Source organism: Tachysurus fulvidraco, chromosome 16 (genome assembly GCF_022655615.1).
Source record: "Tachysurus fulvidraco isolate hzauxx_2018 chromosome 16, HZAU_PFXX_2.0, whole genome shotgun sequence".
Classification (NCBI taxonomy): Eukaryota; Metazoa; Chordata; class Actinopteri; order Siluriformes; family Bagridae; genus Tachysurus; species Tachysurus fulvidraco.
In genome coordinates this window covers 9,526,390-9,542,751 of record NC_062533.1, presented here as the reverse complement: position 1 = coordinate 9,542,751, position 16,362 = coordinate 9,526,390, and the positions used below count along the sequence as shown (strand labels likewise).

The 16,362-nt window shown below is 38.3% G+C and overlaps 1 protein-coding gene across 7 annotated transcripts; it reads left to right on the top strand.

The window, feature by feature from the left end:
- The first annotated feature begins 1,169 nt into the window (after positions 1 to 1,169).
- Positions 1,170 to 16,240, top strand: magl (MAX dimerization protein MGA-like). 7 transcript variants are annotated; one of them, XM_027149494.2, is made up of 23 exons: positions 1,170 to 1,471; positions 2,058 to 3,039; positions 3,252 to 3,858; positions 3,983 to 4,082; positions 4,263 to 4,370; positions 4,445 to 4,576; positions 5,027 to 5,134; positions 5,227 to 5,774; positions 5,877 to 6,117; positions 6,364 to 6,533; positions 6,733 to 6,876; positions 6,988 to 7,036; positions 7,711 to 8,079; positions 8,188 to 8,333; positions 8,428 to 8,725; positions 9,131 to 9,385; positions 9,543 to 11,587; positions 11,692 to 11,792; positions 12,002 to 12,035; positions 13,498 to 13,683; positions 13,813 to 13,924; positions 14,185 to 14,406; positions 15,128 to 16,240. In XM_027149494.2, exons 2-23 carry the CDS (start codon positions 2,117 to 2,119, stop codon positions 15,616 to 15,618), a joined length of 7,389 nt encoding a protein of 2,462 aa, XP_027005295.2. In that variant the 5' UTR covers positions 1,170 to 1,471; positions 2,058 to 2,116; the 3' UTR covers positions 15,619 to 16,240. The 7 variants fall into 7 exon arrangements, with proteins under 7 accessions (XP_027005295.2, XP_027005297.2, XP_027005294.2 ...); XM_027149496.2 differs by having other exon boundaries at positions 1,170 to 1,521; positions 5,057 to 5,134; XM_027149493.2 differs by having other exon boundaries at positions 1,170 to 1,521.
- Positions 16,241 to 16,362: the final 122 nt, after the last annotated feature.

Below are 16,362 nucleotides of genomic sequence, written 5' to 3'. Positions count from 1 at the left end.
CATGATGTCAGCAGAAGACCAGCCCAATGAACAGACATATTTTTTTATAAGTTTTTACAAATTAGGCTCTGGTTTAAGCCACTGTGATACCTTAATAATTTCAATTAAATTAAATTCAAATTTATTTGTATAGCACTTTTTACAATTGACATTGTCTCAAAGCAGCTTTACGGAACATAAGCATAAAACAAAAGGTTATTATAAAGATTAATATAAAGATTAATATAATACAAAATTCAAGAATAATATTAGATATATTTAAATGTGTTTGTATTTATTCCTAATGAGCAAGTCTGAGGTGGCTCAGGTGACTGTGGTGAGGAAAAACTTCCTTGAATGGTAAAGGAAGAATCCTTGAGAGGAACCAGACACAAAGAAGAACTCATCCTCACTGGAGGGTGTGATTATAAATATACAGTCTGATAAATGTTGTACTGATGAGGAGATTTCTGTCCTCAAACACCATATTTAGTTGGCATCTCCTCTTAGTATAGCAGAGTCTAACTGGAGCTGGTACATCTCTGTAGATGCCTCAGGATCCTCACATGGTTGGCTTCATCTCAGTGGAGGTCCAAAATCTTCATGTCACGGAAGACAATCGGAGCTGGTACAACTTCTGGATGCCTCGGGATGGGTAGAAAGAGATAAGCAGTGGAGAGGAATTAGAGTAGCTGTTGTTCATAATATTAGTAAGCACTAGATCATTTGTATGAATTGAAATAAATTGTAAGTCTCTCTGGATATAAGGGTGTCAAGTCAAGAAGCTTTTATTGTCATTCCAACCATCTGCTAAGTGCCAGAAATGTACATGTAAATTTTTTTAGTAATTACAATTATTCTTTAGCCATTGAATCATTACAATCTTTTTAATAAATGAAACATTTTCATCCAATGTAATTACAGGTCAATAACTCATAAAATAATGCATGTTTACTTCATGTTGTCTATACAGAAGGTCGGTTTTGCTATTATATACAATTCCCCGTGATTGTAGTAATAATACACAAGCTGTTGAGCAGCTCTCTGAAATGTACTTCAACTTCTAACAGTCTTAAGACGATTAGCTTTAGCAGGTCGATTGTGTGGAAGCTTCTTCACCTCAGAGAGCCGCCATGGTTGCCAAGTGCGCTGACGTCACACACGTACGCAGCTCGCGCACTTGTAAGTGTGTGCACGCGCTACAGTTTGACACGATGATGCACGGTACAGTTCAGTTCTGAGAGACAACGAAAGAAAAACGTGGAGCACTTTTCCAACACGCGTGCAGAGCTGACGGTGAAAGGCAAGTGGGCTGTCTGTAAAACACGTGCGCTTAGGAAAATATGTTTTTGTTGTTTTTTTAGAAACCGGAACAGACGTATTCCCGCTTCCAGTCGGACACGTGCGGGAATTACGCGCCATGTAGTTTGTACGCATGCGTATTAGGTCTTTTCAGTACCCCTGTGCTTCAGCTGCAAACAAGCCACCATTGGTGAGTTTGGGTTCTTCGTCGAAGTTGCTCAGCTTTTCGCATCTTACACGGTAACACAACGCTATGTTTGCTCCATTTAGCAAAAGAACGTATAAATAGTGTACATTTCGACCGAATCTTATTGTATTAGTACATTTATTATTAACGTGAAACTGCCTTTTGGTTCGAGTCGCTAGGCAACAGCGCTAATTAGCTTCAGCTAGCTGTTATTTGCTTTGCTAACTAACTCAAGAGATAGCTAACCGGCTGTAACCGCTGTGTACAGTCGTGTTTTCAAAACAAACAAACAGTCAAACAAAAACAAACATGTAGAATCCAATCCATTTAGCAACAATCACGTCGTATTCCGAGTTTTCGCCGCTTCTTCGTTTGCCCTTTTTCATTTCTAATCCAAGGATCGTTCTGACGTGTTTTTGTTTATTTTTGTGTGTTTTCTTGTTCATGTTGGTTTCATTATGTATTTAGCGAGATCCTGCTAACGTAAAACTGTATAGAGTGTTAATGTATATAGGTAAAGAAATGTTACTATTTTTCAAGGATTTAGTCTGATTTGTCTTACCATTCTGTTTAATTTGTATGCGTATAGATTGCCCAGTATCAGACTGACCTTTACACCACTAACTGTGGCATAATAGTGCTTGCACCATGGAAGGTACTGAAAGTGATCTTACACTGGAAATGAAGCGATTGACAGAAGAGGCATGTCTACATACTTCACACTCGGTGTCTGAGGTTTTGAAACCAAGCAAAATTGATGAGTGTGGGAGTAATCAGACAAACCAAGTTACCTTGTCCTCTGTTACACTTACTCAGAGTTCAACTCAAGAAAGTCACATGAACGGTGATGTTAAAGTCACTCTGGAGAACGAATCGGTTTGGAGTCGGTTTCACGAATTAGGCACAGAGATGATCCTCACAAAGCAAGGCCGGCGTATGTTCCCCTGCTGTCGCTTTAAACTAAGTGGATTGGATCCGCAAAGGAAGTACTTTCTGGTTATGGATATCATGGCTTTAGATGATTTTACCTACAAATGGAATGGAAAGACCTGGGAGCCTGTTGTATTGGATGAGTCTCATGTGCTGGGACAGATATGTGTTCACCCAGAGTCCCCGGCCTTGGGCCAACAGTGGATGGATAGCACTGTGTCTTTTTACAAGGTGAAGCTATCCAATGATTCCATGGACCAAGAGGGCTGTGTGCGTTTGCATCCAATGCATCGCTACCTACCACGACTTTGTATTGTTCCTTTTGATCCAAATTCAGGAGGGACTATTGCACTTGATAGTCCAAAAGTTAAGATATTTAGCTTCCCTCAAACAGCGTTTTATGCCGTCACCAGCTACCAGAACCCTCGAATCACTCAGCTTAAAATTGACTGTAACCCTTTTGCGATGGCCTTCAGAGAAGACAGTCAAAGCATTTGCCTGCTGCAAGACAAACCCAGGCCCTGCTCTTCTGTTGGTACACGCTTTCGAGCTCCTCTTTTAAGTTTGGCACGGAATTTCAGTGGAAAATGGAAAGAGGGTGCAGTAAAGAACAGAGCCTCAACCCGTATTCAAGACAACAGGTACTTAAATTTCTTTAGATGATTGATAATCTGGCACATTTTTAACTTGGGAAATTGTTTCAAAAATGGATTTTGAAACCCTATTCATTGATTTCTTTGTTTTTGGGAAAACGTAGATCTTTGCCTGAATTTTATTTAATTAGTGTTTACATATAAGTTTGGATAAAATAGTTGCCTTCAAACATTTGAATTTTTTATTTTTTGTTTTCCAGAGAAAGAGGTCTTTCTGCAGGAACAGAATCTCTTAAAGAGGGAGAGGGCATCTTTAGTAAAATGAAAAATGCCATTTTAAGTTGTCCAAACAATACTGATTACAGTGAAAATGACAGAGGAAATGATTCTGTGTATAATTGTACAGCAGAACCCGTGCTGGATGAGTATATGGCACCTTTGGAATTCGAACAAAGTGATCCTTTAGAAGAACCCTTGCCAATTGCTGATGAACCATTTCCTCCCATAAGCAGCACTGAAAATTCAAAATCTTCTGAGAGTTTTGAACATGCTGTTAGTTCTTACTTAGGCTGCCAAAACAGTGGCTTACCAACAAAAACATTAATGTCTGCTCGGAGTCCTCAGACTGAGAGGGAAATAAAGTCTGTTGCTGCTTCCCTGCCCAGACCACCACTTAATGCTAGTGAAGTACACGAGCAAAAATCAGGCCATCTGCTTAAACGTCGGAGGGCCAAAAAAGCGAAATCTAAACTGTGGTCTAGGGCAAAGTATAAGAAACCCCCTCCTACAGTTGTGCCACTTAACGCTCCCTCGCACCCAGACCTTGAAGATGTGGATGGAATGTTGTTTGTATCTTTTGTTGCAAAGGTAAGATTTTTAAACATTGTTTTCTGATATTTCAATGAATTGATTTGTTACTTATTTTGAACCATGTGATTGTAATTGTTTTCACTATAATATATTGAGGCGAGAGTTTGTTCTTATTCCAAAGGAAGCCTTAAAAATTCCTGCTGAAAACACAAAGGAAAGTGAAACGTCAATGCTTTCACCATCTCCAACACATGACCAGTCAGATAATCATGAAGCTGAAGGTATGAAGACCTTCACTGGCTTATTTATTTATTTTTGAGGGGTTTTTTTTAGTTTTTATATTAAATCTTCATTACAACTAGGTTAGTAGTCTGGTGAAATTATTTTTTTTTTTTAGGAAGGCTTAAAATCTTATCTACAAAGCATGTCTCTGTTTCTATATTTCCTTTGTATTATTATAGATGTCAATCTTTCTGTGCCGGAAAGAATTGCCAAATTGGAGAAAATTTTACTCCTTCACCTAAAACAACGAAAACACAGACAGGTCATTCACCCATGCCTACAAGACGGTGTGTAGAGAACGAGTGTCTAATATTAAGAGTCGCTATCTGTGCTAAAAAGTGAAGATTGTTTATGTTTACAGTTGGCATGAAATTGGCCCTTCTGGATCCAAAGTTACCGATAGACTTGCAGTACCTGGGTGTGCAATTGCCGCCTCTTCCAGCTCTTCACAAAGGTTCGGATAAAATGCATCCCATGAGCCTGTCGCCTTCTGGTGTGTAAAAAAATAAAAAATACTAGTTTGCACTGTAACTTTTTAGTGCATCTTCCTGCAGGATAAGTGGCTCTTCAGAGATAAAAATTTAGAAGAGACTGTGAAACAGAGTGTGCTTTATATAATACGTCGAGTTATGTCACAACGGTCCTAATTTAGCTATTTTCACAGATTCAAATTCAAATCAAATTTGAAATCAAATTTCATTTTATTTGTCACATGCGCATTAATACACTGTACAACATGCAGTGAAATGCTTTTTTGCATCTGTCCGGTATTTAAGCATAAAAGGAATGCAAAAAAGAGATAAAAAATAAAACCAAAAGGAGATCGATCAATATAAAGTATAAACTATATAAAAACTATATAGAATATGAAAATGTATGTGAAAAAATAATGTATATATAAATATATATAGAGAGGAAAGTTACAATGCTTATTGTTGCTTAGATGGTGCTGGATTATTTGTGTCACGGACAGGGAAGACAAATGATCCCACAAAGATTAAAGGCTGGAAAGATAAATTTAAAACGAACACTGTGCAGTCCACAACTGAAGGTAAGGACTTGCTTTGTGAATAACTACTTCAGTAACATTATGTCTGTTTGGGTGAACAGATTTGATTCTGAAAATTTTCTGGTTTTAAATAGGCCTGAAAAATAGTTCGGCATTCTGCAGTGAAATGCTGGATGCGTATCTAGAAAATGAGGCCCAGCAAATCAGCGATCGTGTTGCTGTGTTTTCTAAATGCTCTGCATCACCAGTATCATACCAGCTACCTTCAAAGAGCAGCAGTTATGTGGTTACTCTGGACAGTCTTCTTAAGAGTCGATCTCTTTCATCAAAGAAGGACTACACCAAGCCGACGGACGAAATTCTGCTCAGATCTCCACTTAGAGGATCTCCAAACACTGCTATATCTTTGTCTTCAGCAGGATTACAAGGAAACCGAGAGAAAGGGAGAAATTTTGCATGTTCACTTCAGGCACAGCAAGATGCATTGTCTACACTTCAAGCCAGCAAATCTGTTTCTAGAGGTGAAATAGAGAAACAACCTGGCAAATATGTCTCTGTAAAAGCCAGAAACAAGATGTTACTTCAAGAGATGGAGAAAAAGGCAATGGATCTTGGTAAACTTTGTACACACATCACTGCTGAAAGAGCAAAAATTGCTCTTACTTCTCTGATTAATTTCAAGGTAAATTCTATATAACCATATTTTGCATTAATTGTTACTAAATCTATACATATCAGTAAAGTAAATGAATTCCTTCCTAACAGTCATTGTTAATCTCTTCAGAAATCACGCAAAAGGACTAAGTACTACATGCACAGAAAAAATGAGAGAGAATGTCCTGAGGATTTCTGTCGTTTGGGCTGCGTATGTGATAGCCTGGGCAGGGAAATCCGAGGGCCTACACACTGTCGGAGAGTTGAGTGCATGTTTGACTGCAACTGTTTCAAGCACAAGGTTCTGCGTTGTCCTCCAAAAGAGACGGCAAATGTTCACCAGGGAAGGAAGAGTTCAGTACTGGCTTTTTGTAAGTTCTCTTGTAATTACCTAGTTTAGTAAGGAGGAAGTGACGCTCCACACAGAGTTGATGCTTTTACTAGCTATCTGTGTTTGGAAAAGAGCATAAGCACAACAAACCACACTGTAAATCATCTACTACCACTTACTTACTGTTACCTGAAAGTAGCATTCTGACTAACAACCTTTACCTAAAATTGTTATCCTTATTCTTCCAACTGAAAATGAATAACATGAATCACTTTATTCCCAAAAGCTATTTCAGACCCAGAGACGGAAACCAGACCACCACCTGCACCCAGTATCACCACCTTATGGAAAAGGAACACAGGGGAATATGACCCTGAGCCAATATTTACTCCAGAGCCTTCGCTTTCTTCTAAAAAAGTGCCCTATTTACGTACCAGTCTTAACTCCTTTAATCAGGTGAATAATAAATCTGGTTAATAGTTAGCAGTTTATTTGTCCCAGTAAAGATGTTATGGAATCCACACTTTAATTGCTTTGTCTACTTTAAAATGATTGTCCTTAAAGAACTCTAGCAAGCCTGTAGTTGAAATCAGTCTAATTTTTTAGCATGATTTTTTTTTTCTCTTTAACATGGATTGTTGTGCTTTTGTTTTAGGTGCGGGAGGAAGATAAAGATCCTGTGTATCTATATTTTGAGAGTATGATGACATGTGCTCGTGTGAGAGAGTACAACAGTAATCCACCACCTCAGATACACATGTTCCCTACCAAAAAAGAAATGGCAGAACCTGAAGAGCTTGTAAGTATTATGACGTATAGAAAATGAACAAATGTGTTTTTAAATGCTCCTTTTCTTACCTTGATGTTTTACTGCAACACTTAAAGTGACATCGTGCCTTTTCCTTTCTAGAATGAAATTGCAGAAGCAGGCGAACCAACTTCCTCTCAAAAAGCAAGAGGTTGGCATCTGTGATCTTGAATTTCATCGCATTGTGCCCTTATACAGAATTAGCCTGATATAAATTACTTATGAATAGAAATCTTAATTATTTTGTTTCCAAATGTTTATAGAATTGGGATGGAAGTTAAATAACCAATCAGTGATAGATTTACTTAATGGTAGACACAAATATACCCTTGCAGGCCACTTTTATTGAGAACCCTATGCTAAGTCTAAGGAGTTATGTGCATATCCTATAATGAAATATATTAAATTTTATATATTATTCAACTTTACAAATATATTAATTATATTATTATATTCAAATATATTAAATTATATATTATTCAACTTTACAGCAGATGTTAAACTAAGTCTATTAAGGATCATGGGTTTACTGGTGAAACTCAGCAAGCTCAGATCATATTTTTCATATACATCATTGTTTTTATTGTGAGAATTTTATGGAATGTAAATGCCATAAAATGTAATTAGATTTATACTACACCTTTTTTGTTCTTTCACAACAAAAGCTATATATATAACAGAAAAATGAGTTGCCAGGCTTTAAAGTGAAGCTCATAGTGCATTTCTTGTTGTGTGTTCCAATTGTACCTGAACAAGTTAGTGTGAATTGTTGATCCACTGCTGTAGTAAGTGATGTGTTAATTTAGTTTTGTTAATTTTACTTAGAAACAAATCCGACAGAGATTCCAATAAAGACATTTGAGCCCAAGCCCACTAAACTGCTGGAAATCCTGTCTGAATGTAACTGGGAGCCTCATCGAAATTTGGTTTTGAGCACTCTGTTCCGGCGCATGAACAGTGACCTACTCTCTGAGCCTTTCTGCTTTGGCATGTACAAAATACAGCTCCTTTCTACTACCATCAAAGGAGTAGACAGGTCTTCTACAATTACTTACAAGGTGTGCATCTCCCGGGCGAATGAAAAAGAGATGACTGAAGACTTGCAGCCGCCAGTGAAGAAGGGAATAAAAAGAAAAAGTGTAAAAGGTGTTAAAACCAAAGTATTAAAAATGTGTGAAACACGAGCTCAGAAAGGTAACATTTGGGCAATTATGGAGCCTTCTTTGTATATTAATAACATTTTACACTTATGTGACTTTATATGTTTGATATTAATGTTGTTTATCTCTTGCACTGCAACAGAGGGCTATGATTCTCTAAAGCAGCAAAAAAGGTTTTTCTCTAAGAGAGTGTTCAGGGCTTTGCCCTACCGAACCCATGCTGCTCATGTTGGTTGCCTCAAGGCCGATAAAAAGAAACCCGGAAGCCCTACTCAAAGTCTAATTAAGGTAAATTGTCTAAACAAAATTGAGACACTTGATCAATAATTGCATGTCTTTTTCCCTTTTCATTGTGCTGATGTCTTCTGGGTCTCAATTGCAGGTAAATGGCAAAATGTACTCTAAAGCTAAACTCCTCTTGGGCCAACTTGGTGCTTTACATCGAGTAAATCGCATTGCAGCTTTTGTCACTGGCAGGCTACAGCATGTACTTCGAGATCAGACTAAATGTGTGGGTGATATCACTAAAACATGTCTTCCCAAAGCATCTCTCAAGCCTAGTTCTAAAATCAAAGTGACAAATGTTTCAAGGCAAACAAATCATGCTGCAGCCAGTGAACCTGAACCTAAGAACAGTAGTTCAAACAATAGTCCGATGAATGCCCTTTCACAACTTGTGGGTAAGTAATGTTTTATGTAACAATGCAAATAGAAAATTTAATCTGAAATGATGTTTCTCTAAATGTTATAATGCCAAACAGATGTTGCTTCCTTTCATATATTTGACATCATTTGAACAGTGCAGAAAAATTATTAGAAGTACACAAACTGACAACCTGTACTATGTACTACTATGTACTACTATTTACTTAGTATGCTTTGATGCATGGACCAGTGTTACATAGTTGACCCTTTCTCATCATAATTGCTCTGTAAAACTTTTCCTACTGTGAAATATAATGTGGCCATATTGCTTGTGATTAATTAATTGCTTGCAATATTAAGTATTTCTGTTCTTCATAAATCTATTTTTCTTGTCTTGAAAATAGCATTTTTAAGGGAAGCTATTTCTGTTATCTCCCTAGGCTCACCCCCTGGCACAACCACCATTGTACCTGATGGCACCAGATTTGTTCTTATGCCAGTAACATTTTCCACCTCTGCAGCTGCTTCGTCAGCAGAAACTGTTAATAGTTCCACCCTCCCACCTGGTCAGCAAGTGGTTCTGCAGCCTGCTCCAGGGTCAAACTTTTTATGTCAGTACAATGGCCAAATGATCCAACTAAAGCCCATCAGCACTGGGCCTCTTGTTCAGCCACAACCTAGTTCTGCCAGTGAAGGTTAGTGTCCTTTCGTTTTTTTGGTTGTATGGATTTTTAAACTTTAAGACATCCAAAATTACAAAGTGGATATATTGATTTAACTTGAACTGTTACTTGTTTTGTTACTTGTTTTGAAAAACATGCTTGTTTCTCTTCTCCTGCAATGGCTATATAGAAAGCACTTCACAGGTTATGGAAGCACCATACAACACATGCCTGCCAAAAGACACCAAATTTCTTCAGATGCCTTTGATCTCTACTCCTCTTTCAAAAGCGTTACTCAAGCCTTTGCCAGACATTTCACCCAATGCGCTCTCTCTGTCAGCAAAGAGTGGCATGAACGTTGCCAGTGGCGTGTCAGCTTTTAACTTGCAGTCGAGTTTTCCAGGTAAAACTGGTACATTCTCTTTTCGAATCTGTCCCCCTACTGGCCAAGGGAAGACTGTAAGATCAGAGCATGGTGGTAAGCCTCCTGAACCCTCTGCTGACCGTCCTTCTGCTGTGTTACTTCCTGGAGGTTTCACCTTGATTAAACTCCTTCAGCCTGCTGCGCCAGCTGTTCCTGCAAATGTCACTGATTTTCATCAAGCTGAAATCCCACAGAATGATGAAAATATGAGGAAATCTAACTTACAGAGTGGCTCCCCCAGCATTGAACAAAATCATCAAGTCTCAGAAAGCATTTCCAAACCACTTCTTCCTGAAACCTCAAACTCTGAACATGGGGCTCCTGCTAGCCTTCCCTCAGAAGATGCTATTAAAGATGAGCCTGTGGAACACTTCTCTGCTTCAGTAAATACATTGTCTCCAGACAAGTATAACTGGGTACCTGAAGGTGCTGTGATGGTACACCGTGATGTTAGTGAATTGGAAACTGAGGATCTGGATGACTGGCCACCCAATGGAGCAGAGCGAATTTTGTGGATTGACTCTGCTGATGAAGAGGAGAATGAAAACCCACCTTCAGAGGAAGCCAGTGAGCCAAAGACTACAACAACAGGAAATAACTTTAGTAGCTGTGATGAAAGGCTTGTAGATAATCTGCAAGATGCATGTTCTAAAAGTTCTCCAGCTAATGAACAAAAACATCCGAAATCTAGCATATCCAGCAATGAAAAAGACTGTGATTCATTCATAAATGCAAATAACTCCTACACTGCAAAAATTAGCAAGCAAGAGCCACCTTTCTCAGTTCCCATTAAAAAGGTTGGCAATAATAATCCATCACAGATACTTTCTGGCTCCCATAATATCAGTGTTCAGTTTCAAGAAGATTGTCCTTCAGTTCACATTAAAAATGATCCATATAACACAACCGATATGGACATGGCTGGGAATGAGCCTGGCATCAAGGGCCAAGGGCGTCTAGCTGAACATAGCACTTTGGCTATCAGTAGAATAGAAACTAACCATCAAACAGGGAAGAATACATTTCTCAAACACGTTCAGCTCATGAACGAAAGACTTGACTCTGCTAATAATAACAGTGTTTCTACTAAAATAGAATCATGCAGTGACTCACTCAGGACACACACCAGTACCATGTGTGATGTTGCTAAACAGCATATTGGCTCAGAGGATATTTTACTACTTATGAATAAAGAAGAACCCAGTATGAATCAAACAGTGACTGAATTTCCACAAGACCCAAATAAGCAAGGTTTGGACTCTAAAAACAGTTCTCCAATTCTCACTCATATGGAGTTTTATAATAATCCATCCAAACCCAACACCACAGCTTCACTGCATACCAAAGAAATTCTTGAGAATGCTGACCTTGCTGGTAATGCTCAATGCTGTTTACTCGATAGTCAGATCCTTGTGATCTCCACACCCACAGCACATCCACTAAACACAGCCTCTTTGGTTGAGAAAACTGGCTTACAATGTGTGTCGCCTATTCCTCATAATAAGCAGAAATTATCCCCTGAGCTATCAGATGGTTTTGCTAACCTGTCAGACAACTGCACTAAGAGTTCTAAAATATCAGAATCAAATGAGGGAAAAGATGAAGCATTGGATAGGAACAAGACTGCAGTCAGAGAGCTGTGCAGTGATTATGAGATTGCTGTGGATGTGATGAACTTGAGTGAAGATGAAGCTCCAATTCTCGAGTTTGATAGAGATGAGGCCGATTCAATAGCCTCTGGTGAGACCTCTAGTGATGACGAGGATTCCAGTAATATCTCCACTAGTGACAGCGAAACAACAGATGACACTGTAAGTGGCCCAGTATCAATATTTAAAAATGACCAATAATCTACCAGATGCCACTTTAAAAAAAAATGAAATACATTTTTGCTGAAATTGTTTTGGAATCCTAGATGGATTTATCGTGTGAAGATTATTTTGATGCTGAATCATTTGAGGACAATGATGGAAAGAGATGTATAAACATGATAAATGTTCAGACCAGACATAAACAGTAAGACCTCAGTAGGATTTCCAATGTTACTTCTGGCAGCTGGTTGTTCATTTTGAAATGTTGTCTTTGTGATTTATGAATACTATGGCCAAACATTAACAGAAATCTTTAGGCCAAAACAATGTCAGTGGTGGAGTGAAATTTTTTTTCATTATTATTCAAATACTTTGTGGTGATTATTTATTGATCAATGTACATTATTCACACAGCAAATCAAGGAAAGCAACTAAATTGGAAAAAAAGGTAAGATTACCTTTATAAAAGAACCCATGAAAAAAATTACCTAAATTGTCTAGATTTTTGTTGTCAGTCTAAATGATGTTTCTCAGATTTACACTTTTTAATACCTTTGCTGGAAAACTCACATACACTCCTGAACAAAATCTTGGGGGAAGTTTGGTGGAAATATTCCAAGTATTTGAATTTCGTGCTGGTGGATCATAGCCAGGTTGTAAGAACTGCTTTTAAATGTCAAAATAAGAATATGGAGCAAGAGGCAACGGAGCAAAATTTGCAAAAATATGGCCTTAATGTCATTGTCCTCCAGAAAGTCACACTGTCATGATCTCCTGATGGCAAAGTAAAAAAGCCTTTCTGTTTTTGAACGTGGCAGGATTGTTGAGCTGCACAAACATAGGCTCTCACAACGTGCCATTGCTGGACTCATTAAGGAAGTCATTTTAAATTTCTTAAAAGATCCTGATAGTTATGGAACAAAAAAAATAAAGTGGTAGACACACAAAAATTGGGCCGCCATGAGCTGGAGGATAAGACGGGCTGACCGTGAATACACAGGCCAATATTCAACCCAAATTAAGGCCATTACTGATGCTGACAGCAGCCTAATAACCACAAGACAGCATTTGCAAGAGAAGGGCTTAAAGAACACAAGAACAGTTCCATGTCTCCTCCCACCAAAAACTTGCAAGGGAGGAGATTTGGGCTTTGCAAGGGATCACCAAACAGGGGACATTGAAAGATGGAAGAAAGTTTTATTCTCTGTCGAGAAAAAATGTAACCTGTATGGTCCTGATCTCACTGGAGATGTTTTCTACCCGGCATAACGGAGGAGGCTTCATCATGATTTGGGATGATTTTTCCTTCAATGGGAAAACGGAGCTTCAGGTTGTACAGGGGCGTCAAACGGCGGCTGGCTATGTGGACATGTTGCAGCAGGCATCCCTCTTCACTTAGGGCTCTCGTCTGTGCGGTAATGACTGGGTCTTTCAAACATAACAACGCTGGAAGCCCTTCGTGAAGCCGTCTTCAGCACATGTAGCAAAGTTCACACCAGACTCCGGGAAACAGTTGCATCAAGCATGCCGAAACCAGTGGTTTGAAGTTATCGACAAGAACGGTGGGGTTACTCACTACCGAGTCCTTTTTTGACACTTTTAGTTCTGTTGTGGGTAATTTTGGGCTATGGTTTTAAATGTCTGATCAGCCGATGAACAGCCTGTTTGAGTTTAATTGCAGTTTTTGTCTCTTTCTTCTTTTGACATTTTAAAGCAGTTCTTACCACCTGGTTATGATCCACCAGCACGAAATGCAAATATTTGGAATGTTTCCAATGTCTTAATATTTTGTTCAGCAGTGTATTACAATAGAATACATGTATTGGAATTAATCTAAATAGAATTTGCAATGTTTTTTTTTTTTATTATTATTTATTTATTTATTTCCTTCTTCTTCTTTTTTTTAACAGATTAAGTATTTCACAAGTCTTAAGACATCAAGATATCTGCCATTGCATGAGCTAGAAAAACGGCTCAATCACACTCAAAAAGAGCGCGTTCGCAGAGATGAAATGCGTCAATCCTTTGTTGCACTGAAAAAAGCACTGAATGTTGAGGAACGAGTCAAAATGTGCAACCATGACATTCTAAATCAGGTTAGTAACACGCATAAAGATGTAAGGGGGATTAGTAATATACTGAGAACCCCTATTTTAAGGTGACATCATTACTAGACTCCTGAAGATTAATGAATTTAACAATGTGTTTTTCTGCCTTGGATGCAGGCTCGACTTACGATTTGGGCTCTCAAGGACCGGGGTCAGTGTTTAGAGGAAAGGAAAAAAGCTCTACTTCAGAGAAAGTCTGCCTATCTTCACAAGATTGTAGAACTGTCTGGTAAGATATGTGGAAGTGTCACTTCATAAGATATCAGCAGTCTTTTCTTGATGTGCATCACCTGTTTGGACTCTGCCATACAGCACTATGAAGTTTTGGGATCACACAGTTCCTTTAGCATGTCAGCTTTGTTGCCCTTCCTTTGTGACACACAAGACGAATTACACTTTTCCAAGTTTATATGAAAGTATTATAAAATATCATGAATTTTTATGAGACATTTGTACAAGGTTAATGTCTCTTCTTTTTAATTTGAACAGAAAAGACAGAGGATGGCATCAATGTCAGGGTTCAGGAACAATGTGAACAGCAAAAGCAGATTGGCTCCCAAAATGCACTGCAGACCTCAGTTTCAGCTCCTTTAGTAAACCCTCAACGGTTAGATAGTGATGCCAACAGACTTCCACCCAGTCTTGGATGTGGGAAAGCACCTAATTATATACGCAAAACGGCCTTAAGGCAGCCTCCTATTACTACCACAGGTTAGTGTTATACACTTCATTGCCTCTATCATTTCTGGGGTTGGCATCCAGAGCTGGCCATTTGTGCATTTAGTGATCTCATGCGGGTGGGTCTTATTCATCAAAGTTTGTGTAGAAAAAGTTCTTATTTAGTGCATAAGAGTGAAATCTACTGTCCTGGGGAAGTCGTGGCCCTAATGGTTATAGAGTCTGACTCCTAACTCTAAGGTTTGGGGTTCGAGTCTCATGCCGGCCACGACTGAAGTGCCCTTGAGCAAGGCACCGAACCCCCCAACTGCTCTACGCGCGCCACAGCATAAGTGGATGCCCACTGCTCTGTGTGTGTGTCCACGGTGTGTGTGTGCACTTTGGATGGGTTAAACGCAGAGAACATATTCTGAGTGTGGGTCACCATACTTTCACTTTTTGAAATATTAAAAAACATGGAATGAATATGAACATGTGAATAAGGTGAAATCCCGTAATTGGAACATAAAATGAACTGTTATTAATCAGGGTAGTTTACAGTATGCACTTTTAACATCATTGCTGATTTAACATTACTATTTCTTTTTTATTTTACTTTTTAATCATTAGATTTATTTTTCTCTTAATGCACTTTGGAGTAATAATTGAAAGTTTCTATTTCTAAAAGGTAATTTTGAACATATCTGCCTTTGAATGACATTGAGTCAATGATGAGTCACAGCATACTTACTATATAAATTGTCTGCCTTTGCAGATGAACAATCATTGCCAAAGATTGCATTGCAGTCCTTCGGCAAGACTGACGCCGTAAAGCACACATATAAAACAAGAACATCTCAAGCAAGTTCTACTGAAGTCTCCAAGTCTGCTAAAGAGTTAATGGATGGTAATTTGGATCTGAATGTTCAAACCAAAGAAATGGAAACATGCAGTGCAACAGGAGCCTCAAATGTGATGGAGAAAACTCTAGTGGCAGAGAACTCCAACAAAGAGAGCCCAGCTCCATCCTCCGAAGTCACTGGGAATGATGTCCAAAATAAAACCATGTTCAAGTTGGAGAATGAACAAGCCTCTGCAGTTGTGGTAAAAGTGAGGAAAAAAATAGGAAAGAATGTAGTGGTAATAGAAGAGACCGTATCCAATCCTGATGCCTTAGGACCCAGGAAGCTAAGGCAAAGACCCCCTGCAGTTACTGGAGTGGCCAAAAGGGGAAGAACAGCAAATAAAAGAAGGAGAATTATTTAGAACTGTTAGACTTGTGAATTGTCTTCTCAGTTTTGTCTGTTAATAATATTTATATTTTTTAATTTTAGTTTTTTTGAGACTACAGAGGATTTTGGGTAAAAAATGTAGTTCTCTGTATTTCTCTGCAAAAAAGAATAAAGACTGCAGTACTTTTTATTTTGGTGGTTGCATCCAGACTGTTAGGACTGATTGTCTATTTGCTATTTGATTTTCAGGGTACTGCAAATACACTTGTGCCCAAACTGAGGATTGTTAAGAATAATTAGCATTTGAATAAAACATTAAATTAATGTATGCATATTACCTGTAATTGTTGCACGAGAAACCCATATTGGGATAAACTTACTAAATTGCTTTTTATTTTGGTTTATCATGCTATGTGTCTGCTGATAAGTTCATATTTTGTTAATAAGGGTTTCACATGTAAGCAAGGAATGGATTAACTCATTGTATGATATACTTTTTTAATCATGATTTTTACTGATTATCCTTTTGGGTCTGACTAGTTGTTGCAAAATACATTTGGCAGTATAAATGCCTCATGGTCGACGAATTGTGAGGGAGTTACTAAAGTGCAGGAATGTATAAAAGTGACTCATTAAATATGCCATTTTTAAAGAAAGCTTTTTGGATTATTTTTTCCCACCTGATTCCACTTCTTTAATTTTGGTCCCCAATTAACTATCGAGTGTGCCTCCTATGTGACTATAATAAAAGCATGCTTACTATACTGGCCCTTTGTGG